Source organism: Lactuca virosa, chromosome 7 (assembly GCF_052849685.1).
Source record: "Lactuca virosa cultivar CGN04683 chromosome 7, Lactuca_virosa_CGN04683_v6, whole genome shotgun sequence".
Taxonomy (NCBI): domain Eukaryota; kingdom Viridiplantae; phylum Streptophyta; class Magnoliopsida; order Asterales; family Asteraceae; genus Lactuca; species Lactuca virosa.
In genome coordinates, this window is record NC_136432.1 from 90,859,825 (window position 1) to 90,885,261 (window position 25,437).

The 25,437-nt window shown below is 38.1% G+C and overlaps 1 protein-coding gene and 1 pseudogene across 1 annotated transcript; both read left to right on the forward strand.

The window, feature by feature from the left end:
* The first annotated feature begins 387 nt into the window (after positions 1-387).
* Positions 388-1,987, forward strand: LOC145126913 (disease resistance protein RPV1-like). The gene is made up of 4 exons (XM_079062190.1): positions 388-629; positions 1,232-1,295; positions 1,390-1,627; positions 1,680-1,987. Exons 1-4 carry the CDS (start codon positions 388-390, stop codon positions 1,985-1,987), a joined length of 852 nt encoding a protein of 283 aa, XP_078918316.1.
* Positions 1,988-19,325: 17,338 nt separating this feature from the next.
* Positions 19,326-25,437, forward strand: LOC145126914 (SUN domain-containing protein 5-like; annotated as a pseudogene).

Here is a 25,437-nt window from a genome sequence, read left to right on the forward strand (position 1 = left end):
ATGTTTTGGAGAGAGAGAGAGAGAGAGAGAGAGAGAGAGAGAGAGAGAGAGAGAGAGAGAGAGAGAGAGAGAGTGTGGCCATTCTTTTTTTTGCGAATTAATAGAGCATAGAATAAATATAAAAATATAAAATAAAATTAAAAGGGCACAATAGTCTTTTCAACTTTTTCAAGGACATCTTGATTTTGGACCTTTCATACAAGTTAGAAGCACAATATCCACAATTTTTTGAATACACGACCAATTTTGTAGTTTTGTCTAATCACACCGTAACAACAATCCAACGTCACCTAACACCTATGTAATTCTCCGGAGACCGGAGATTTTGACTTGTTTTTATAATTCCCTTTGTTTAACAACCTCTCAAGTCTCATCTTACTAATTTCAATGGCGTCTACTTCATCTTTTGCTTCTCTGCTAAATCATACCAGCTGCCATGACCTTTTTTTAGGCTTTAGAGTTGAAGATACCCGTAAGTCATTTACGGATCATCTATACGCAGCTTTAGAGCGATCAGGAGTTTGCACTTTTAGGGATAATGATAATATCGACAGGGGTCAAGAACTGAAGCCGGAAATCGATAAAGCAATCAAAGAATCTAGGGCTTCTATAGTTGTATTGTCAGAGAAGTATGCGAATTCCAGATGGTGCCTTGACGAGCTGCTGTTGATCCTTGAGCAAAGGCGGAGCTTTAATCATTTTGTTTTACCGGGTTTTTTACCATGTCGATCCCTCCTTGTCGACATAATGAAGATTGCAAGCTTAATTTATCGGATAGATAGTTTTTCGGTTATGTATAGACATTATGCCTTTTTCCTCCTTAATTATGAATGGTTTACTACATATCTACAATATGCATATATTCTTGTATCATGTATGTATATATGATGTGAAATAGTGAGTGAGAAGTGATGCTAAAATTAAAACTGATAGCATAGCAGGTATTGGGGTTTGACTTTGGCCCTACATGTATTCTACCCTGATTCATTCAATTCCGGTGTATCTAGTTGGCCTTCACATTATTGAAAACTTAATTCAATCAGATTGCATATACACTTACTATGTACACCGCAGTTCATCATATTCCGCAGGTTGATAATGGTTGCAGGGAGAATATTAAATTTGCTAGCGAATTTGAACTCCATCCACTATAACTGAAGAAAGCTAAAGTGGTTAAGAAGATTAAATGCCATGCTCTGAATGTGTTTCTTTTCTTTTTCTATTGTTGCAGGTCTGAAACAGACTTTATTGCAAAAGTGGTTGATGCAATTGACTGTAAAATAGATTTGAAACTAGTTAGTACTCCAGCTCATCTGATTGGAATGGACACTTGAGCTAAATTTATCAACTCTTGGTTGGAAAATGAGCAATCTGGTGATAACATTGTAGCAATCTGTGGCATGGGAGGTAGTGGCAAAACGACTCTGGCCCAATTCATTTACAACTCAAACAAACAAAAATTTGGAAGCAGCAGTTAATTACCATGAAGAGATCGGAAAGCACTCTAAACTGTCTGATGGTTTGCTTGGGCTACATAAACAACTTCTAAAAGACATTCTAGGGGGAAAATTTTTGAAAGCATATCCAGTGTATCTGAGGGTACAAGGAAGGTTGAGGATGCTTACAAGTGAAAAGGGCGCTTATTATTCTTGATGATATTGATGAACATGACCAATTAGGCGCTCTACTTGGAAAAAGGGTTTCTCATACCCAAAGCAAGATCATAATAACAACTAGGCTTTTAGATATACGTGCATGGTTCAGGTCCATATCCTGGAGGTGTCAGGTGCGCAAACTTGAATTGTTGAATGATGATGACTCATTAGAGCTTCTGAGTTGGCATGCATTTGGATCCAAAATTCCTATGGAAGGTTTCAAGAATCTCTCCATACAGTTAGCACAATATTGTGGTGGAAACCCACTAGCTCTTAAAGTATTGGGTTCTTCTCTATTTTCTGATGCTGAAGAGCCAAGGGAAAAAAAATAACATGATAGAGGTTTGCAGAAGTAAATTGGATTCACTGAATTCATTAAAAGGAGATATTGATTGTAAAATCCAAGGTATACTACAAAAGAGCTTTGACTCATTACCACATACCAGTAACAAAGAGTTGTTTCTGCATATTGCTTTTTTCTTTGTTGGTGAATATGAGGGTTATGTGGTAAAGATATTGGAGTATGACTGGAATGCAAAGGCTGGGATCAGGACCCTCATTAATAGATGCCTTCTTACTGTAAGTGTAACTATAGTAACCAAATATATTGGTGTATATAGTTTTTAGGATTTTTGACAGGCTTGCAAATCAAGCTTTTATGTCCTGTAATTAAGGCTGTATATTTGCCTTTTTTGTGTGTTTTTCCTTTTTTACCCTAGAACTTCTGTATATAAAGTGGTCTGTATAATCTAAAGGGCAGAGAGTTGGGATTTTCTTCACTTTGCCTTTCATCTCTTTCACACGCATTTGTGTTCTTTTTCTTTCATTCTGTGTAAAGTCTTTTATGGTTTCTTTTATGGTATCAGAGCTTTATCATGGAATCTGAATCAACCATGACTAACGATTCTGGTTCATCACCAATGACTAATTCTCATTATCTTCCTGTTTTCTACAACCCTAATACCATCATGGCTCACACCATCTAACCAAAGAAAACTATGTAAACTGGAGTACCCTCTTCAAAACCCTTCTACGAGCCCAAAAACTATTGTTTGTTATCAACAGAAACCCGCCCCCCAAAACCCTAGCTGATGGCAAAGAAAACCCAGATCATGACACATGGAAGAATGCAACAGACCTGATCTGCTGCTGGATAAAAGGTACTGTTACCCCTGCCATTCAACCATACCTGAACTCATGTGACACTGCTCATGCAGCGTGGAGTGTTCTGGCTAAGAGGTTTGGCTCCACATCGGCCATCTAAATTGAAAACCTACAAGACCGCCTTCATAACCTCAAGAAACCAAGAGACCTTTTTGTTTCAGACTATCTTCTTCAAGCCAAAACTATATCTGATTCCCTTATTGCTGCAGGATAACCTTTTGAAGACTACGAACTTATTCAACGAATTTTTGGTGGTCTTGGTGCCGAGTTCAAAGAATTTCTCACCTCCACATCCTCATCATATGTTCGGCAGTCACTCAATCTCGATGACCTGGCAGAATTGCTTCTTAAGGAAGAAATGCTACAGAAAAAATTTGCAATCCCAGTTGAACAGGCCACAACCCTAACTGCAACTAAAACCTATTCTTCTCAACCTCAGTCATCATCATCATCTCGACCCAATAACAGCGGGAATGGAAATCGAGGGAGTCGTGGTCGTGGTAACTCTAACTTTGGTAGAGTCGGAAATCAGGGGAGAGGTAATTGGGGCGGTCAACAGTGGAACAACAGTTACAGTCAAAGCAGTCGAAATAATAGAGGCGGACGTGGTGGTAGTCGCACAAGAGGTTCGTTTAGAGGAGGAAATTCTCATGGCAGGGGAATTCTAGCTACTCCTTTTAACCTGGGTCAATTTCCTGATCAAGATGCTCCATGCCAATTGTGTTATCGGTATGGACATGATGCTAGAGTTTATGCGCAACGTAACAATGTTGCATACTTCTCACAATCTGAACCATATGTTTTGGACTCGGGTGCTACGAACCACATGACACCAGATCCCTCTAACTTCTTTGAGTATTCACCGTATACAGATAAAAATTCAGTGATTTTTGGTAATGGTACAAGTTTGTCTATCTCTTACATTGGTAAATCTTCTTTTCTTCATGAAAATCGGTCTTTTAAGATGAACAATGTTTTTTTTATTCCTAAGTTGCACAAACCTCTGTTATCCATTCGTCAATTCTCTAAGGATAATAATTGTTTTTTTGAACTTGACTGGTGTGGTTTTCGTGTTAAGGACATTCGGACGCGGGAGATCCTTCTTTCTGGTAGCTTTGGAGGTCATTATCAGCTATCATTCAACCCAAATACTTCTCATAGTCCAGTTGCTCTCTTAGGCGAACGGTCAACTCCCAACACTTGGCATGATCGCTTAGGACATCCTTCTTTTAATGTCTTTAATGTTCTTTGCAGCAAGTTTAAATTACCAATAAATGGCAAACTTTCAGAAACACATAGTTGTCATGTATGCCCTATGGGAAAATCTTCTAAATTGGCATTTGTTCCTAGGAATTTTAATGCCCTTCATCCTCTTGACATGCTTCATCTTGATGTTTGGGTCCTGCCCCGATTCAATCTATGAATGGCCATCGTTTTTATCTATCTATAATTGATGATTTCTCTCGTTATGTGTGGCTTTTTCCATTATTTCACAAATCTAATGTTGCTAATGTTTTTGCCACTTTCAAAACTCAAATTGAAAATCAATTATCTCGAAAAATATGTGTGGTTCATTATGTTAAGACTGTACAAACTGATGGTGCTGGTGAGTTCACTACTCGTCAGTTTAAAGCTTTCCTTTCTAAATGGGGAATTAAACATCAACTCACTTGTCCCTTATATTCAAATGTATAACTCTCACAAGCTTATGCGAAAATCAATTCACTGTATTTTTCTTGGATATGATAATACGCGCAAAGGTTATAGATGTTTGGATTTAAAGAATGGTCGAGTTTTTATCTCTACACGTATTTGATGAATTGGATTTTCCCTTGAAAAATAAAAGTGCAGGTTCTTCAATCGGGCAAACACCACCACTGCAGACCAACCATTTTGTTGAAAACATTCATCACCATGCTTCAAACTCGCAAGCAAAATCACAACCCAGAATTGCAATAACACAAACGTCAAATGAAATCCACAGTTCAACTACTACTGGGTAGCCACCTCACACGCCAAGCCCAATATCAGTGCCAAATCCTGTAACGCCTAGTAGGCCCAGCAAAACGCGAGTTAATAATCAACATACATTTGTTGAACTGACAACCCAATTAAACTTCACCCCAGACAAATCTTCTTCCCCACCAATTACATAATTCACTCCTGAGGTTTCTTCTTCACCACCCGCCACCCCTCCTTGTTCAGATTCTACAAATCCAGCCCCTGAAAGTCCAGATATTTTAAATACAGTCCTCAAGGTCAGACCTATTGCTGAGATCTACCAACAAACTTCACCACACTCCTTGCCTCATGGTCTGATAGCCACTCGATCAGATGACATGTTTTACGAACCAAGGACGTTTAACCAAACATCCAAATTTCATCACTGGCAACTGGCAACGCAGGAAGAAATTACTGCTCTACATAAAAACAAGACTTGGCGCCTCGTTCCATCTCAACAAGGTATGAATGTTTGTTAGGATCGAGACACTTAACACACGACTCTAAACACACACACAGCTCACGAAAAACAAGAACACAAGGATGAACATGAGGGATTTAACGTGGTTCGGTCCTTCTCTGACCTACGTCCACCGGTAACTAGGAATTTACATTTCTTGGTGCTAATCTGCACTCTTTCTTTGTTACACTAGATACAAGTTTTACAAATACAGAATAATCTCTTATATAGAGATGGAAATCAGAAGTAGTCAAAAAACACAACTGGGTCTTCATTCAACAATTGTGGCTTCACAACTTCACATTGTTCCTGCCATTTTTGACCAGCTTTTCTGTGGATTCACACTCAACATTTCTGTGGATTCATACTCAACAATCTCCCACTTGAAGCCACGGAACAATCTTCACCTGTGCTTCAACTGTTCATCTGTATTTGATCTTAACTCCTTCCTAGTTACCCTGGCCTTCTCTTCAATTATCCTGAAGGCCAGTTGAAGCTTTCGTTAGCTCCAACACACCAGTCATGGCTAAGTCTGCCACTGACCTGTTCTCTGTCTCCATCGGCTCCCACTGAAATGAACTGCCCGATCCTGGAACATCCTGAGAACAAACGACACTCTCCATGTGAAACAGATAATCTGGAGAGACTTTTACAGATGGAATACTGGTTCTCTTAACCCACTGTGTTCTGGGTATTCTAGCTGAAACAAAGCTCATGCTCCCACTGCTATGAATGCCCTTGACTGGTTTTTCTGAACCGTTCCAAACACGTTCAACCTGAATCTGACCTGTGACTCTGGGTTTGCCATCTGCAAAGCAAACCTTCTTTTGTCCACGAGACTCTATGAACCGGATTTTGTTTTTCTTCTGAACTGGGACGGTTACTCCCTTAGACGGTAAACTAACCATATATAATGAACCCCTCTTATGTCCACGAGCGATGACAAGATTTCCTTTGACAACCTTCCACTGCCCATTCCTGAACTTAACCTCGTGTCCCTGTTCATCCAACTGCCCAACAGAAATCAACTGTTTCTTCAGACTTGGAATTACCCGGACATCCTTCAAAGTCCATGGACCAACTGGAGTCTTCAAAACTAAGTCACCTATGCTCGTCACATCAAGAACCTCATCGTTCGCCAGTCTTACCTTACCAAAATCTCCTTCTTTTAGATTCTGCAGTGCTTCACGGCTGTGGGTAGCGTGAAATGAAGCACCCGAATCCATAACCCAGGAATCCACATTGCTCTCCACACTACAGATCAAAACATCATCATCTGAATGGTCTACTGCAACGTTAACTTCTTTCTTGTCTTTTGGACATTGATTCCTGAAATGTCCAACCTCTTTACAGTTCCAACAAGTCACATCATTTCGAGTCCTCGACTGACTCCTTCTCCTGTTCCCGCTCCCACTACCTCTGTTATTTCTTCTACCTCTGACGGCATTCAATTGTTCACTTGATGATTCCCCGAAATTTCTTCGTCTGACGTCTTCGCCTAGAATTAAATCCCGAATTCCCTCAAAAGTGAGTCCTTTCGATCCCGTGGAACTAGTAACGGCTGTAACTGTTCCATACCAACTGTCAGGTAATGATGATAACAGTCGTAAAGCTTGAACTTCGTCCTCAAATTTTATTCCCACTGACCCAAGTCTGGATAAAATCGAGTTCAAATTGTTGATGTGTACTGTAACTGAACTTCCTTCCCTCATCCTCGTGTTGACTAGTTCCCGAATCAGGAAGACTTTATTTGCTGCCGACGGCTTCTCGTACATATTAGACAATGCCTCCATGATTCGCTTTGCCGAGGTCTCCTTCAAAATGTTGAAGGCAACATCCTTTGACAAAGTCAGTCTAATAAATGCCTTGGCCTTCTTATCCAAAGTCTCCCAGTTTGCTTGGGTCATCGCCTTCGGTTTTTCATCTAAAACTGCGTCCAAGTCTTTCTGCACGAGCAAATTTTCAATTTGCATCTTCCACCAACCAAAATCTTTCCCATCAAACTTCTCAATCTGAAGCTTACTGCTTTCTGCCATTTTCTGAAAGATTAGGGGCTAAACTGCAATTTTCTGAAAATTCAGGGGCTAAACTGCAATTTTCTGAAAGTTTAGGGGCTAAACTGTAATTTTTCAAATATGCTACAGTGCCTGCTGGCGTCGCCGCTGACGGCGTGCTACAGTGTCTGCTGACGTCACCACTGACGTCGTGCTACAGTGTTGCTACAGTGTCTGCTGACGTCACCGCTGACGTCGTGCTACAGTGTCGTCGTCTCCGGCGGAACTTCGGTGCTACAGTGTCGTCTTCTCCGGCGATTTCAGGTACTACAGTGTCGTCTTCTCCGGCGAAACTGGTTTTTCCGGTCACTATTCCGTCAAACCTTTGACCGGCGATTTGGACGTCTTCCGGTGGTCAAAAAATTCAGGAAAAAATATTTTCGGAATCTTCGGAACGAGACCTTTCCAACGGTATACACCAAAATTGTTTTTGACGAAAAAAAATTTCCACCAAAAACTGAAAATCACCCTCTGGAGCTAAACCAAGGCTCTGATACCACTTGTTAGGATCGAGACACTTAACACACGACTCTAAACACACACACAGCTCACGAAAAACAAGAACACAAGGATGAACATGAGGGATTTAACGTGGTTCGGTCCTTCTCTGACCTACGTCCACCGGTAACTAGGAATTTACATTTCTTGGTGCTAATCTGCACTCTTTCTTTGTTACACTAGATACAAGTTTTACAAATACAGAATAATCTCTTATATAGAGATGGAAATCAGAAGTAGTCAAAAAACACAACTGGGTCTTCATTCAACAATTGTGGCTTCACAACTTCACATTGTTCCTGCCATTTTTGACCAGCTTTTCTGTGGATTCACACTCAACATTTCTGTGGATTCATACTCAACAATGTTGTGGGATGTAGATGGATTTTTAAGGTTAAACGCAATGCCGATGGGTCCCTAGAGTGCCACAAGGCTAGATTAGTGGCATAAGGGTTCACCCAACAGGAAGGACTTGATTATGCCGAGACATTCAGCCCGGTGGTTAAACCATCAATGATCCTTACTGTTCTTTCCTTAGCTCATGCTCAACGTTGGGATATCAAACAACTGGATGTTAGAAATGCCTTTCTCAATGGCATTCTACATGAAGATGTGTATATGAAGAAACCCCCAGGTTTCATCTCTAAATCCTTTCCAGATCATGTGTGCAAATTGGATCGTGCACTCTATGGTCTCAAACAAAGTCCAAGGGCATGGTTTCAACGGCTTCATGATTTTCTCTTACTCCAAGTTTTTTTTAACAGCCACTCTGATTCATCACTCTTCATCAGACACACTACGGAGTCTACTACAGTTATTCTAATTTATGTCGATGACATAATTATCACAGGATCCTCTCCCTCCGGTGTTTCATCGGTCATTGATGTGATATGTGACACATTTGGCAGCCGACGCCTTGGTGACTTGCATTACTTCTTAGGCATTGAGGCAACTCATAGTTCTCATACTTTGCAGCTAAAATAGACTAGATGTGCTCTAGATCTTTTGGAGAGGTTTAACATGACTAGATGCAAGCCAGCAACTACCCCTACTGCTCCTAATTCTTGGTTGTCATTATACGAGGGTGATCTTCTTTCTGATGCTACAAAGTATCGTAGTATGGTTGGTGGCCTAAAATACCTTACACTTACTAGGCCGTACATTACTTTTTCAGTTAATCAAGTATGTCAATTCATGCACTAACCTCGCACCCCTCATCCTCATGCTGCTAAACGCATCCTAAGGTTCATTAAAGACACACTACAAGAGGGTTTGACCTTTTACCAGTCATTTACATTTAACATTCGAGCTTACTCTGATTCTGATTGGGCAGGAGACCCGAATGATCGTCAGTCTACCATAGGTACTTGTATCTATAGTGGTCCAAATCTTGTATCTTGGACTGCAAAGAAACAATCTACAGTTTCAAGATCAAGCAGTGAAGCTGAATACCGTGCTCTTGAAACTACTATAGCAAAACTTAGATGATTTTCATACCTCTTACGTGAACTAAATATCTTTCTTCATCCTTCCTCTCTCTTTTGTGATAATTTATCGGACTTACATATGGCACCCAATCCTGTCTTTCATGCCCGCACCCGTCACATTGAGATCGACTACCATTTCATAAGAGAGCTGGTCACTCATGGATTTTTAAAGTTACACTATATTTCAACAGAGGACTAGTTAGCCGACCTGTTCACAAAGGGACTTTCTAAAGTCAGGTTTAATGCCTTATCTGTCAAGTTGTGCCTTCCTTACGGACGTCTTACTTGAGGGGGGTGTAAGCGTAACTATAGTAACCAAATATCTTGGTGTATATAGTTTTTAGGATTTTTGACAGGCTTGCTCATCAAGCTTTTATGTCCTGTAATTAAGCATGTATATTTTCCTTTTTGTGTGTTTTTCCTTTTTTACCCTTGTAGAACTTCTGAATATAAAGTGGTCTGTATAATCTATGTATAATCTAAAGGGCAGAGAGTTGGGGTTTTCTTCACTTTGCCTTTCATCTCTTTCACACACATTCGTGTTCTTTTTCTTTCATTCTATGTAAAGTCTTTTACTTACCATCTCACCAAGTAAAAAAATGATGGTGCATCAACTGCTTCAAGAGATGGCAAGAAACATAGTCCTTCAAGAATCTTATCGTTTGTTGACAAAAGGAGAGGCCAGCTTCTTAATAATCTGTATCTTTAAACTTACTTTCTTACCCTTTCACATGAACTTCCTATGTTAACTTGCCTTGTCTCATTTCATGTCTTTCCACGTTAGGGTTCAAAAACATTTGAAGGTCTAGCACTTAACATGCAAAAGCTTGAGGAAGGGATGACATCAAATGTAAGCTAAGGACGTGAATGAGTGCGGTACTCTTGATATTTTTGCTGCATTTACCGTTAATTTTACCTGCATTTTATGTCATACATGAGGTATATGTACTAATTAATTTAGTGCTAAATTTGCAGCCAACAACCCATAAAACAGCTTCACTTGCAAAAATGGACAAATTGAAATTTCTCAAGCTAAAACATGTGGAACTCGAGGGGTCCTACAAGAATTTTCCAGAGTTAAGATGGTTGTAGTGGACTCATTGTCAATTGAAAAAAATACCCTCCGGATTATTGGGGAGCACCTTGGTGGCAATACATATGAGCCTTGTATGGTTGGAAAAGTTTAAACCGCCCATGGTAGGAATTTGATGTCCTGTTTGCCACTTCACCTTTTTGGTTGCGTTTGGTTGTGGAAAAGTGTTTTCAATTTTCTTGGAAAAGTTTTCAAAAAGGAGTAGAAATTTCATTTTCGGTTTTTGTTGAAAAATTTAGAAAACGTGTTTGGTTAAAAGTTTTGAGTTTTCATTTTCCGTTGTAGAAAATTAGAAATCGTGTTTGGTTGTGTTTTTCTATTAGTTTTCAATTTCCACTTTTTGTTATTTTAAATTTTTTTTGGACAAGAAACTATTGAAATTCTTTTTATGTTATTTTAAATAGGGTTAGGGGTGGGTTGGGTGTGTGGGGTAAGTAAGTTTAGGGTGAGGCGGGGTAGGTAGCATGGATAGGGTGGCGTGGGTATGACGATAGGTATTAGTAAGTGTGGGTGGGAGTGGTTGTGGGGGTAGGTAGGTGGGGTGGGGTGGGTGTGTAGGGCCGTTGGCCTTTTAGAGGGGTATTAGTGTCTTTACACAGAAAGTAAAGCAACAGGGGACAAAATTGGAGTATCACAGTGGGTAAAGTTTAAAAGAGAAATGGGACAGGAAAACAATATACACAGGGGCAGAAAACTGAATTCTTCTTATTCATCAACAGGGAAAGAAAAGAGAGGTATGGAACCTCGTACATTGCACAGCTATTTAAAATAAAAATTTAGCATAAAAATAGCAACTACTTCTACCACTAGCTAAAGACTAGGACTATGAAGCCCACGTGACTTTGATTTATTCAGAGACTCTAAACAACTAAAATGCAGTAAATAAACATGCATAAACCAGCAAATATCTGAATTACTTTTAACACTTTCCCCCTTAATCCAGACCTTATGTCGATGTGCTTACTTCGACCATGAAATACCGGGTTCTTCATGAGGTCAAGGGCTGATTGGTTATCAACATACAAGACTGCAGGTGGTATGTCTTGACCTGTTAAGGTAGTAAGAAGGCGGCGCAGCCAAATACCTTGACAAACTGCCATAGTGGCTGCCATGAATTCTGCCTCACAGGAAGATAGATCCACAACTCGTTGTTTCTGCGACGCCCAAGTGACCAGATTGCCATTCACATAAAAAACCATCCCTCCAGTGCTTCTTCTATCAATTTCATCATTTCCCATATCACAATCAGAATATCCTGTGATAGTGATTTTGCTTTCTCCTTTAGTGTAGGTTATCCCATAATTTAAAGTGCCCTTCACATATCTTAGTATCCCCTTCACTGCCTGGAGGTGTTTCATGGTTGGTCTCTCCATAAATCTACTGACTACACCAACTGCAAAGCTTATATCCGGGCGAGTGTGTGTTAGATACCTGAGGCTTCCCACTATGCTCCTATATTCAGTGGGGTTTACAAGTTCCCCATCTTCATTCTTCTTCAAGTTCAGCTTGTGTTCCATGGGACTTTTGGTGGGGTTGCATTCCAGCATACGGGTCTTGGCTAGGATAGTCTTGGCATATCCTTTTTGTTTTAACTGGATACCAGCTTCGGTTTGACTTACTTCAATTCCCAGATAGTAAGTTAGTAACCCAAGGTCACTCATCTCAAAATTGGCATTCATCTCCAATTTGAAGTCTTTCACATTCTTTTGACAGCTTCCTGTGACGAATAGGTCATCAACATAGACCCCAACGATCAAAGTATTTCCTTCCTTCTTTCTGGTATACACAGAGTATTCTTGATGACATCTTGAGAATCCCAAACTTTTTAGGTACTTGTCCAAACAGGCGTTCCACGCCCTGGGTGCTTGTTTCAGCCCGTAAAGGGATTTTGTAACATCCCATTTAATTAAATAAATAAGTAGATAAATATATATTAATGAATAATAGCCCTAAAACAAATAATATTTAGCGGTGTGTTGGTATTGGGGAGCCAATTGGTATAATTTTGGATTTTGGGGGTTAAATGTGTAAGTTCGGGATTTAAGTTGAAAAGGGTTTCAGAAGTCAGGGTGTATTTGGTAAGTTTTGGACCTAAATGGTAATGAATTTAGGGAATGAGGGGTTAAAAGGGAAATTCTGGATTAAAGTTGAAGAAGATCTAGTGAGGAGGGGCTGATCTTGTACAAGTTAAAAAGTTTGAAGGGAGGACGTGGGTTATACCCGATGCTTGTTCATCGCCCTGTTACATTGAATACCCTAACCCTAGGGCACGATACTTCAGCCGCCGCCATGGGAGTGCCATCTGCCGCCGTTGCTATGCCAAGAGTCGTCGCCGCCGCTTCAGTGCCGACGAATGACGCCATCGAGACGCCTGCTGCCGGAGGTGTTGTGCGTAACCGGAGAACCACCGAGACCAAGTGTGAAACTTTGATTCATCGTTGTGTTGGTCATGTGCGAAGGGGAAGCTGTCGGTAAGTCTAAACGCCACTCACCTCCTCTCTCTTTTGTTCTAGTTGTGAAAGCACGTCGGACACAGTGGTTGGGGTCGCCGGTGGCCTTAGGCCGCCGCTTTTACGCCTTTAATTGTCGCCTGCTGCCTTTGAGGCTGTGTTGGATGTGTTTGTGTGTTCGGATCGTATCTGTGTGTGTACTCGTGGGTTTGCACGGCTGGAAATCAAAAGAATCCGCCGCCACCACCACCGTGAGGTGGTGGCTGCCATCCACTATTGTTTTCTGCCACCCTCCGCCACCACCAGCCGCCATGGGTGGTGGCTGCGGGCATGGTGATGGGTGTATGTTTTAGTGTTTTCATTATTTCCGGCATTTTGGAGATTATATGCGTGTTTTGTGGCCGGAAAACCCACCACCACCACCGTGAGGTGGTGGCCGCCGCTGACCACCACTACCTGAGGTGGTAGTGGGTGGTGCTTGGCATAGTGAACCCTAATCTGCCCAAATGCTTGATCTGGGCTTGTTGGATGGTTATTGGACTATAAACCCTAATTAGGGTTTAGAAAACCCTAATTTTGGGTCTGTTGGTTTGAGCCTATTGGGACCCGCGTTTGGACTAGTGGACTGAAGTTATGACTCATGCCGATTGAGTTGTATGATGGATTAGTGGAATAATGGACTTAATGGGCTAAGTCCTTAACGGGTTAAGTGAGAACACTTAACCCTAATTGTCATTTTATGTGAAAACCCTAATTTTGCTTAGGCCTTGAGTTGGGCCTTTTTATTGGGCTTTGGTGTTTGGGTCATTGATGAGCCATCCAAGAGCAGTCATGTAGACTAGAATATTTAGATGGGTTTAGGGTAAGGCCCATGTGAGGGTTTGGGCCCAATTTGGAAAATTGGGCCATAGTTGGGCCATTAGAGGACTTTTTGTGAACCCATTTGGTATTGGGCCTTGGTGGGCCCATTGGGCTTGGATTATTTATGGACCGGGTTGGTGGACCATATTTAGACCTAATAAGGTGAAGGTTTGTCTTATATCCTAATGGGGTTATTTGTGGGTTTGGCTTAGTGATAGAAGCCGGAGTATAGCAGCAACATTTATAGGATCTGTTCGCCATCCGAGGTGAGTCTTCTCACTATACATTACCTAGAGTGGTATCTATGTGTAGACCGTAGGGTCTTGTGTGCTATGTGTATGTATGAGGTTATGTGCATTGTGATATATGTATGCTATGTGTTGTATAGACCGGACCGGAGGGTCCAACGATATAGACCGGACCGAAGGGTCCAACGATATAGACCGGACCGAAGGGTCCAACGATACAGACCGGACCGAAGGGTCCAACGAGCTATGACCGGACCAGAGGGTCCAACGAGCTACGGGACTGGAGGGTTCCGCTGAGACACATCGACCGGAGGGTCGTACTGTAGCCTCGAGTGGCGTATGTGTTGTATGTGGTATTTTGGGGAACTCACTAAGCTTCGTGCTTACCGTGTTATGTGATATGTGTTTCAGGTTCTCTCAGGATCGCGGGAAGGCGCCGGCTTGATTGTACACACCAGGGAAAGAGTTATGCTTTGAGGATCCTGGATTTTATTCAAATAATTCTGAACACGTGTTTTGACAATTGATATATTGAGATTTTGTAAAAAGTGTTGATGTCATTTATATGAAATTAAAAATGATAAATTTGTTTGAAAATTTACGGTGTTACAGATTTTGACAACTTGTACACCTTGCTACTTTCCCCAACTTTCTCAAAACCTTCAGGCTGTGTTACATATACTTCTTGCTCCAATTTTCCATTCAGGAAGGCTGATTTCACATCAAGATGGTGTACACACCATCCGTTACACCCTGCAAGGGCTAGGATAACACGTACCGTTTCAATCCTTGCCACTGGTGCAAAGACTTCGTCATAGTCAATCCCTTGTTTCTGGACATACCCTTTTGCCACGATTCTAGCTTTATACTTCAAAATCTTTCCGCTTGCATCTCGTTTCACCTTGAATACCCACTTCAGACCAATTGGCTTTCGTCCCTTTGGAAGTTCAACCAGACTCCAAGTTTTGTTCTTTTCAATTGAGGTCACTTCTGCATTCATCGCTTGTACCCACTCTCTCCTTTTGCTCGCTTCAACGTATGAGACTGGTTCTTCATCATCGTGAATGAGCATCAACCATCCGTGTTCTCAAATAAATCCGTGAGTAGTCGATATCTTTTTGGAGCACCACCGCCTGTGGAGCTCGAGGCGGTGCTTGGAGTGTCGACTTGCGAGGCTGATTGCGAGACTTGTTGAATTGGCGTATAAGGTGAGCTGTATGTAGATAACGGAATTGACAGACTGTTTTGTGGGCTTAAGTGAGGGTCCAATTGTGAGTTAATGGGCTGAGACTCACTTTCAGTCCAGTCCATATCAACTTGGGGTATTGTTTGACCAACTGGAGTATGTGGGATAGGTCCGACCTCAACATTATCGGCTTGGTCAAAATCGAATCCCTCGATAGTGAAGCTGATCCCTGGAATCCGTTTGATTCTTGTCGTCTCTTCCCACTCCCAAGTCTTATTTTCTTCAAAAACAACGTTTCTGCTCACATACATCGCACCATTGTCGGGATCCAACAACCGATATGCCTTCGTCCCTTTCTCAACTCCAAGATGTACAACCTTTCTACTTCTATCATCTAATTTCTTCAGATGACTCTTTTCAATTAGCATATGTGCGACACACCCAAATACCCTAAGATGTTCAACATGTGGTGTCCTTCCAGTCCACATCTGATATGGTGTAGTATCTTTCAAAGCCTTGGTGTTGACCCGGTTCAATAAATACACAACATGATTCACGGCTTCACCCCATAATACGTCAGGGACATTCATCAACTTCAAGTTGCTTCTTACCATCTCCACAACCGTCCTATTCCGTCTCTCCACAACTCCGTTCTGTTGTGGGGAGTATGGAGAGGTGTAATGGCGTGTCAAACCCGTTTCACTGCAATATGAGATGAATTGATTTGAGAGAAATTCACCTCCTCGATCCGTTCTCAAGACTTTGACCTTCTCGCCTGTTTCAGTTTCTACTTTTGACCTGAAATTCTTGAAGACTTGAAAAGCTTCTTCTTTTGTCTTCATGAGATACACCCACATCACCCTACTATAATCATCAACAAGTAGCATAAAGTACCTGTTTCCAACGGGTGTAGGAGGTGAGACCGGTCCACACAAGTCACCATGTACAAGCTCCAATCTTTTCTTTGCTCTGTAGTTTGTGTGTGAAGGGTATGGGTTTCTTGATTGCTTTCCTACCAAACAACCTTCACAAGGCTGTGTTGGGATGACTATCTTTGGCATTCCTTCAACCAAGTTCTTGTCTGACATGAGTTTTAGTGAGGAGAAATTGACATGGCCCATCCTTGCATGCCAAAGCCATGTTGGTTCACTAGTTTCGGCAATCAAGCATTTTCTTACTTCTTCCATCTCAATCTTGTACAAGCGATTTGGAGACCTTTGGACCTTCATCAACAACCTTCCTGCAACATCATGTACCCATAAAAATGGGTCTTTTATTATGATCTCATCTCCACCTTCTGCTAGTTGTCCCAGACTTATTATGTTGCTGCATAAGTCTGGGATATAATAAACTTCTTCAAGTTTGCGGTGCTCACCATTTTTGCATTGAAAGACAATCTTGCCATTTCCTTCAATTCTGACTTTAGACTCATTTCCAAACTTTACATAGCCTTGAATATTTTTATCTAGCTCTCTGAACTTGCACTTGTCCCCAGTCATGTGGTTGCTGGCCCTGTATCCAGATACCACATCTTTGATTGTTTCATTGTATCACCTTTTGTCTTCAATGGTGGATTTAAGTTTTCTTCATTCAAGAATACTTCACCATTTGCTACAGTTTCATCAAAGGATGCCAATAATAGTGTTGGTTCATTGTCAAACTGTTCTTGAATCAAGTTATTCACTTGATTTCTTTCATGCCTTGGATTTTTGCATTCAGCAGCATAGTGAACAAACTCCTGGCAATTGTAGCACTGCACTCCACTTTTGTCTTGGCTGCTGGATTGACCCCGTTTCTCTTCTTTCTGGTGGTGTGAACCACTTCTGCCATGACCACCATAATTGCCGCCCCTGCTACGACCTCTACCCCGTCCTCGTGAGCCTCCAAACCCACCACGGTTTCCTTTGTGAGTGGACTTAGGGTCATCTTCTGCCTTCTTCTTACTTTTTTCAGACCATTCCTGGTGGGTCAAAAGAAGTTTCTTCTCTTTATTTTCACCATGCCCTTTCATGCGTTCTTCATGGGCCTTCAACCTTCCCACTACTTCTTCAACTGTCATCACTGTCAAATCTCCAAATTGTTCCGGTGTAGAAGCAAAATTGTTCCAGTGTAGTAGCAATCTAGAGGAACTTGGATGGAACCGCTCTTAGTAGCTTCTTCACTACATATTCTTCTTCCATGGTGTCACCCAAAGCACGCATGGTGCTTACTATATTGTTCACCTTCACAGTGAAATCATCTACACTTTCTGACTCCTTCATATTCAAGGCTTCAAATTCTGCTTTTAAAGTCTGAATTCTTGCTGCCTTCACTCTATCTGCTCCTAAGAACATGGTCTTCAAAGCTTCCCATGCTTCTTTGGCTGTTTTCTTCTCAGCCAATGAAAGCAATAGGTCTTCAGGTACACCTTGATAGATGGCTGCTAAGGCCATCTTATCCTTCTTGACTTCTACAACGGTGTTGGATGTTCTGGGTTCCACTGCATCCCACACTCCCTGGGCTTGCATGAAGACCCTCATTTTTATGGCCCATGCAGAGTAGTTACTTCTTGACAGCATCGGATAATGAAGAGTGACCATACCATCTTTCTCACCATTTCCATTGTTCCCTGTCATCTCTTTACGTGGTTGGTACTTTGGCATACACCAGGTTATGCTCTGATACCAAATGTTAGCCTTTTAGAGGGGTATTAGTGTCTTTACACAGAAAGTAAAGCAACAGGGGACAAAATTGGAGTATCACAGTGGGTAAAGTTTAAAAGAGGAATGGGACAGGAAAACAATATACACAGGGGTAGAAAACTGAATTCTTCTTATTCATCAACAGGGAAGAAAAGAGAGGTATGGAACCTCGTACATTGCACAGCTATTTAAAATAAAATTTTAGCATAAAAATAGCAACTACTTCTACCACTAGCTAAAGACTAGGACTATCAAGCCCACGTGACTTTGATTTATTCAGAGACTCTAAACAACTAAAATGCAGTAAATAAACATGCATAAACCAACAAATGTCTTAATTACTTTTAACAAGGGCCTGTAGGGATGGGGTGGGTGTGTGTGGGTCGGGTTGGGTGTTTGTGTGTATCTTATATTTTAGAAAACTTTTGGAAATGGAAAAGTGTGGAAAACAGTAATTATCAGCTTTCCAAGTTCTTTGTAATTTTGGAAAACAAAATTTTTTTAGAAAAATTATCAAACTAAACACGTTTTTAAAAATTTCATTTTTTTGAAAAGTAGAGAACTTTTTACAACCAAACACAACCGTAGCTTCCCAACTTTCTGACAGTTTATGTGTTAACATACGATGAATCAATCTTGGTATTCTTGGAATAGGTTATTTATTCGCTGAAGATCCTAAATCTTAAATGTTGTGAAAATCTTGCCAGTATCCGCCATCCTTCCGACTTCCTAATCTCGAGACTTTGATTCTCTCGTACTGTTGGAGTCTCAGTCTAACTCATGTTTGCGAAACCATCAGAGGTCTTAAGAAGCCTTCTCTATTGGACTTTGGATGGTACAAAAATCATCATCCTGGCAAGGTTGCATCGAATAAGAAGTACAAAAATCAAATGTTGGTCACCTTGCCAGATTCATTAAAGATTTTGTTTCTCAATGACTGCAAATGGCCGCCACCCTTTTACAATAACATGAATTTTGGCAGTAATCTTTTAATACTCCTGATCAACTACACTAATCATAAAATGCTTCGTGTACTTGATGTGAGTCATTCTCGAAATATAAAGTCCCTCCTAAGTCTCCCAAGTATGCTACAGGAGCTGTATACATCTTCGTGTTGTGCACTGGAGAAAATAACATTTGAATCAACTCGGTTTAGATTGCAGAAATTTGAACATAAATTCTGTAAAAACTTGTGTGAAATTCAAGGCTTGTAAAAATTGGTACAGTTAGCAAAGCTTGATGAAGCAGATTTGGGACATATGAAATAGATCAAAACATATCAGTATACTAAGGTGTACCTCACAGATGATGTCATTGGATGCTTTTGGCAGACACAGGTACCTCTCTCTCTCTCTCTCTCATGCATGAATAAGCACAAAAAAACACATCTTTTTACCACCAGGAAACTGATTAATATATGAATAATTTGATATTTCTGCAATTTGTTTGAGCATGTGCTGTATGAATATGGTTTAATGAGCACATATATGTCAGGCATAAAGGATCAAAGCATGCCAACATCTGAGTATATGTCATCGTCCGCGTTCTTATCCTTTCATGTGCCTTCTTGTCCTGAGAAAAGCAGGATCCGAGGATTGAACATAACCGCCTCATACAGAGAATCAGGCACATCTTGCAAGGATGAAGATACAAGATGGGCTTTGTTCACCAAAGTCAGCAATACAACAAAGGGCCTTACTTGGATGTATAACCCTGCGATCTATTGCATTCCGGGATATGGAGAAGATGATGTGTGGTCAAGCTATTGGCCCATTGGGAACATATTAGACGCCGGCGATGAAGTCAATGTGTCCATCATTGTGGATAATGGATTGATGGTAAGCAAGTGTGGTGCCAGCCTTGCGTTCATAGATGATGGTGAAGAAGAGTTAGAATACTACAAAAATTACAAGAAAGAGGAAGAAATTATTGGAGGAGATATATCTGAATTTGAGTTGACTACAGGAGCCTACTATCTTTGTCGTCGCAATTACTTCAAGACAACCACCCCTGATTGGTTAAGGATACTAGTTGGTGATACCATTCCCCTTAAAGGTAAGTTCCTCTTTGAGCTGATGCTTTTCTTCAAGATTAAGCTGCATATACTGATACAATCTTACATTACACTAACATAGACTTACGTGGATGGAGAAAATCTCTTCTGACAGACTACAAAGGGTCATTTATGGGGTGGAAAGCATATAGAAGCTTCGCTTATTCTGATTGGATCTAAGTGTATATATATATATATATATATATATATATATATATATATATATATATATATATATATATATATATATATATATATATATATATAAATATATATATATATATATATATATATATATATATATATATATATGGTTAAGTTATTTTGTTTTTTACATTTATTGTGTGGTAGAATGCACCAATAGAAATTTAGTAAATTAAATAATTATTTAATTAAATAAATATAGATATTAAATGATTTCCATAATTAATTATGTATATTAAATGATATCCATAATTATAATTCTCTTTTTATGGAAACTAATTAAATCCGTCATTAATGTCAGCAATAACATTCTTTCAGAATGAATTCGCATCTAGGTTTTATATATGAGTTTGTATTTTGTTTCAGGACTCACTCACTTAAAATACAATAAAGTTGCATGGAATATGAAGAACGAAAGTGTATTCTACTAGAATACACTCTCATGGATTACACTCTCATTCTTCTAGATATTAATTCATTCTGAAAGAATATTATTGTTGACATTAATGACGAATTTAATTGGTTTCCATAAAAATGAGTTATAAGTATGGATAGCATTTAATATAAATATAATTAATACTACAATCCTATTGGTGCATTCTACCACACAATAGATGTGAGAAACATTTGAACCTATATATATATATATATATATATATATATATATATATATATATATATATATATATATATATACACACACACACACACATATATAGGGGTGAGATCCGTTGAGAACTCATAGTTACCGAGAACCTGAGAACTAAAAGTGGAGCGTTAAATCAAAACTAACTCATTAAATGCATGATCGTCATCTTACCGATCTCATTTAATGTTTAATTTTTTTGTTATTGGAAATATTAATAAAAAGGTTTAAAAATTAACATAATAAATCAAATTTCAATATTTTTTTAATTTTCGACTTTTTTTAAATGGATTTTTAAAAAAAAATTTCAGAAAAAATGAATATTTTTTAAAAAAATTGAAAAAAAAAATTGCAATTTTTTCAAAAAAAACTGCAATTTTTTTTCAAAAAAAAAATGCAATTGTTTTAAAAAAAAACTGCAATTTTTTTAAAAAAAAACTTTATTTTTTTAAAAAAAAACTGCATTTTTTAAAAAAAGAAAAATTTAAAAATCAGTAAATTAAAAAAAAACACTAGAATACTTAAAACAAAAAACTCTAATTTTTTTAACAAAAAAAATCAATGTTTTAGGTGCATATATGCATATTTTTTCAAGTACATATATGCATATTTCTTATACTATAATATTTATAAGTAAATCATAAAAAATCTCATTTTTATTAATCAATCTATAAACATAAAACTACAAGTATTTTATTCGGTAAAAATAAAATATAAAAATAAAAAATAAAAAAAAACTACAAAGATTCACAATGTTATCATTTCTTCATATCAAGATTTTTCATATTTTCTTCAATTTATCATTTTTCACCTCTTCAATATTTTCCACAAATTCTTCAATATCTACAAGAAAATTAAAAAAAAATGATTAACGCAAGAACACTAACAAAAATGCACATGTATATATAATGTAAGATTCACATGTAATTATATCATGTAAGATTCACATGTGATTATATAATATGATATTCACATGTGATTGTATCTTTTAAGATTCAAATGTGAAATTCACAAGAAAAATTTTAAAAATAATTAACGAAGAACACTCGCACAAAATGCAGGTGTGCATATAGGCGCAATTCATATGTGATTCACTTGTGATTTACATGTGAATCACATGTAATCCATATGTTATTCACTTGTGATTTACATGTGAATCACATGTAATTGATATGTGATTCACTTGTGATTTACATGTGAATTACATGTTATTAATATGTGAATTACATGTGAATCACATATAATTCATATGTGATTCACTTGTGAATCACATGTAATTCAAATGTGATTCACTTGTAATTTACATGTGAATCACAAATAAATCATATGTGAATTACATGTGCATCACATCTAATTCATATGTGAATTACATGTTATTTACATGTGAATCACATGTAATTCATATGTGATTCACTTGTAATTTACATGTGAATCACAAATGAATAATATGTGAATTACATGTGAATCACAGGTAATTCATATGTGAATTACATGTTATTTACATGTGAATCACATGTAATTCATATGTGATTCACTTGTGAATTACATGTGAATCACATGTAATTAATATGTGATTTACATGTGAATTATATGTTATTCATATGTGAATTACATGTGATTTATATGTGAATCACATGTAATTCATATGTGGTTCACTGGTGATTTACATGTGAATTACATGTGATTTATATGTGAATTACATGTGATTTACATGTGAAACACTGCACACTTATAGTCCTGCTTTCAATTTATTACTAAAACTAGGTGTGAGACCCATGTATTACATGAGTTTATTTAAAAAAAATTAAATATGAAATTTTAACAATTTGAAAAGTTTGAATTTATAAGAAAAATGAGAAAAAAATTGAATTATTAAAATTAATGAGGCTTTAATGTATTGAATACATTACATATATATTACCTTACATATTAAATGTGGAATTTTAACTTAATAAAATGAAAAATACAATAAAATGACAAGTGGGAAATAGAAAATTCAAAATTCAAGAAAATGCCATGTGTCCAAATGAAGGAGAAGAGGACATGTGGCAAAAAGTTCTTTATTTATTAGGGAGGATAGTATGCCAATTCACACAAATCACATATGATTTGTAATTGATTATTAAAATAGTACTAAAATAGTACAAAACTTTGTAAAAACAAATGGCTTAGAGGTATTATTGAAAGATTATTCGAGAATTACTGAAACTAAACGACAAAATAGATAGGTTTTTATGCAAAACGCAAGTCACGAATCTATGTAACTTTTGTAAGTTTGTAAAAGAGTTAGGACTTAACGGGGAAAGCCTCATTTCTTTTTCTCAACTTTCTTTATAAGTTCATTAAGTAAAAAGTATCATAAAATATTTATGAAACGAAAAAATTTGGAAGTATACCACGAAATATATGTCTAAATTTCCATTCATTGTCATGTAAATCCCTCACGATTAATTCTTGAGCCGGAGTTTGTTGTGAAAAGTTCTAAAAATTTCCACAAAGATAGTCAAATTAGTAAAAATTGGTCAAAATTAAACCTCAATGAAACACAATCTGTTGAAGAATTAGGCTACTAATGGAGGAAGCACTTTCTCAGCTGCATGACAAGGAACTGAAAATCCACCATGAGTGATCGTGTCCCTTGCTATCAAAGTTTTACAAAATTAATTTGTCGGTTGTTTGCTAGGGGAACCCAAATTCGCATGAATAAATGCTTTTTTTGTCTTCAAACAAATTGCATTGGTCAATAAGTTTAATAGATGAAGCTCACCTCATTAGTAGGAAGCCACTATTGTCACTGGTCTCCAATGTCAGTTCAAAACAATGAGCAAATATGTAGTTCCAGTCTTGCATGCCTCCATATATGGGATACCTACACCAATCATTCATATTGGTTTTGAAAATTTACATCACAAAATCCAATTGAAAAGCTTCTGAATTCAAATGAAACTTTCTAAATTTCAGGTTTTCAAATGTCAAAAAGTTTGGAACATTATACATTTTAAATAGAACAATACCATTGGCCCCTATTAGTTATTCCTTCTTCAAATTCGCTGCCTTGAGACATGTTAAAGTGAGAGCCACTTTACAAATTTGCCATGTATTTGAAAGTTACATCATCAGGACATGCATAGTAACTTTTGCTGAAATACTAGAAAAACCAATGTCAGCATACTACAATATAATCTATATATCATATTTTCAGTCTCAAAGTTCAAATTAAGTTACTGAAGCATTTAACTAAACCTTCAAGTCTTAAAATGAAAACAAACATAAGTGCAGTAGAAAGATTTTTATTAGAATGTGAGCATTTGCCAATAAACAGTGTAGATTGGAGTATTTGTCCTTTAACACAGGGGAAAGAATGGAATAAACAAGGTATTTGTCCTTCGTAATTTCTTTTCCTCAATTTTCATGTTCCTGCACTTTTGTTTCTTTATCCTCAAACTTAGAATATTGCTTTGTTTGCTTTTGATCATTTATACTTATTTGCTATTTACAAAAAAAAAAAAAAAAAAAAAAAACCCTCAGAACCTAATAAATCGATATGGATGGCCCATCAATTGGAGTAGAGGAATCTCTAAAGTGAAATTAAAAGGTGTAATGATTGCCACCTGAAAGAGATAATATTGTGATTTTACATCTTCAAAGTCCATGTAGTTGAGATTCTAAAAAAATGAATAAATAAATCTATGAAAAAGAATCTTACAGGTCCATAAGGCCAGCGGAAACCATGAATTTGTTGACCAAGATGATTCCCAAGAACTCCAAAGGACCTTGCATAAGTTTGTGAGAGAGAACTTCAAGATAGTTACATGGAAAAGAAACAAGAAGACATCCAAAATGGAAGGGCCCGTCTCACATATCTTGATCTTGATGAGTTTAGAAACAGCACACATCAAGATATTGTTTAAATGGTGCACCAAGTGGGTCAGTCAACATAACCCACAGGCTCGAGCCAGATGGAACCGATTACAACTATGCATCTGCATCCAAGGGTGCAAAAGTTTGAGCACACAATAAAGAAGCAAATGGAGCAAGCAACATCTTGGGTTTAGATCATGACAAAAATCTAAGAAACCCTTGTTCTGTTGTGGAGAAATATGTAATCATTGAGCTTTCAGAAGAAACTCTTGTTGATGCTGTAAAGATTTCAAATTTTGAACACCATTCATCTAATTTCAAACAGTTTTCAATATCAGGAAGCTTGGTTTTCCCAACTGAAATATGGTATCATCTTGGAGATTTTGTTGCTGAAAACGTTAAACATGACCAATATTTTAAGTTGCCTGAACCCAAGTGGGCTAGATACTTGAATTTGATTTTAATCAGTCATTATGGGTCAGAATTTTATTGTACACTAAATGTAATTGAAGTATACGGGGTAGATGCAATCGAAAGGATGCTTGAAGATCTTATTGTGACTTCAGAAGAATCAACAAATCTTAATTCAACTGCATCCCCTGCATCAGTACAATCTACAGGTCCTAGAAAGGGAAATATTATTGATGGTGAAAAGGGAAACACTGAGGCTACTAGTAAAAAGATGGAATGTGTTGATGATGGAAAAAGGGTTGATGATGATGCGGCAAAGAAACCCGTGAGTGTGACTAAAATACCTGAACTTGTAGCAAAAGGTAAAGGAAGAATACATGGTGATGCTGTTTTAAAGATTTTGATGCAAAAGGTTAAATGTTGA

Excerpts from the sequence above, each read along its gene's own strand:
- LOC145126913 (XM_079062190.1), top strand. The coding sequence starts at position 388 with ATGGCGTCTACTTCATCTTTTGCTTCTCTGCTAAATCATACCAGCTGC. Across the intron at positions 1,296-1,389 it reads GTAAAATAGATTTGAAACTA|CAATCTGTGGCATGGGAGGT; the intron begins GTTAGTACTCCA and ends ATAACATTGTAG. Across the intron at positions 1,628-1,679 it reads AAGGTTGAGGATGCTTACAA|GCGCTCTACTTGGAAAAAGG; the intron begins GTGAAAAGGGCG and ends ATGACCAATTAG.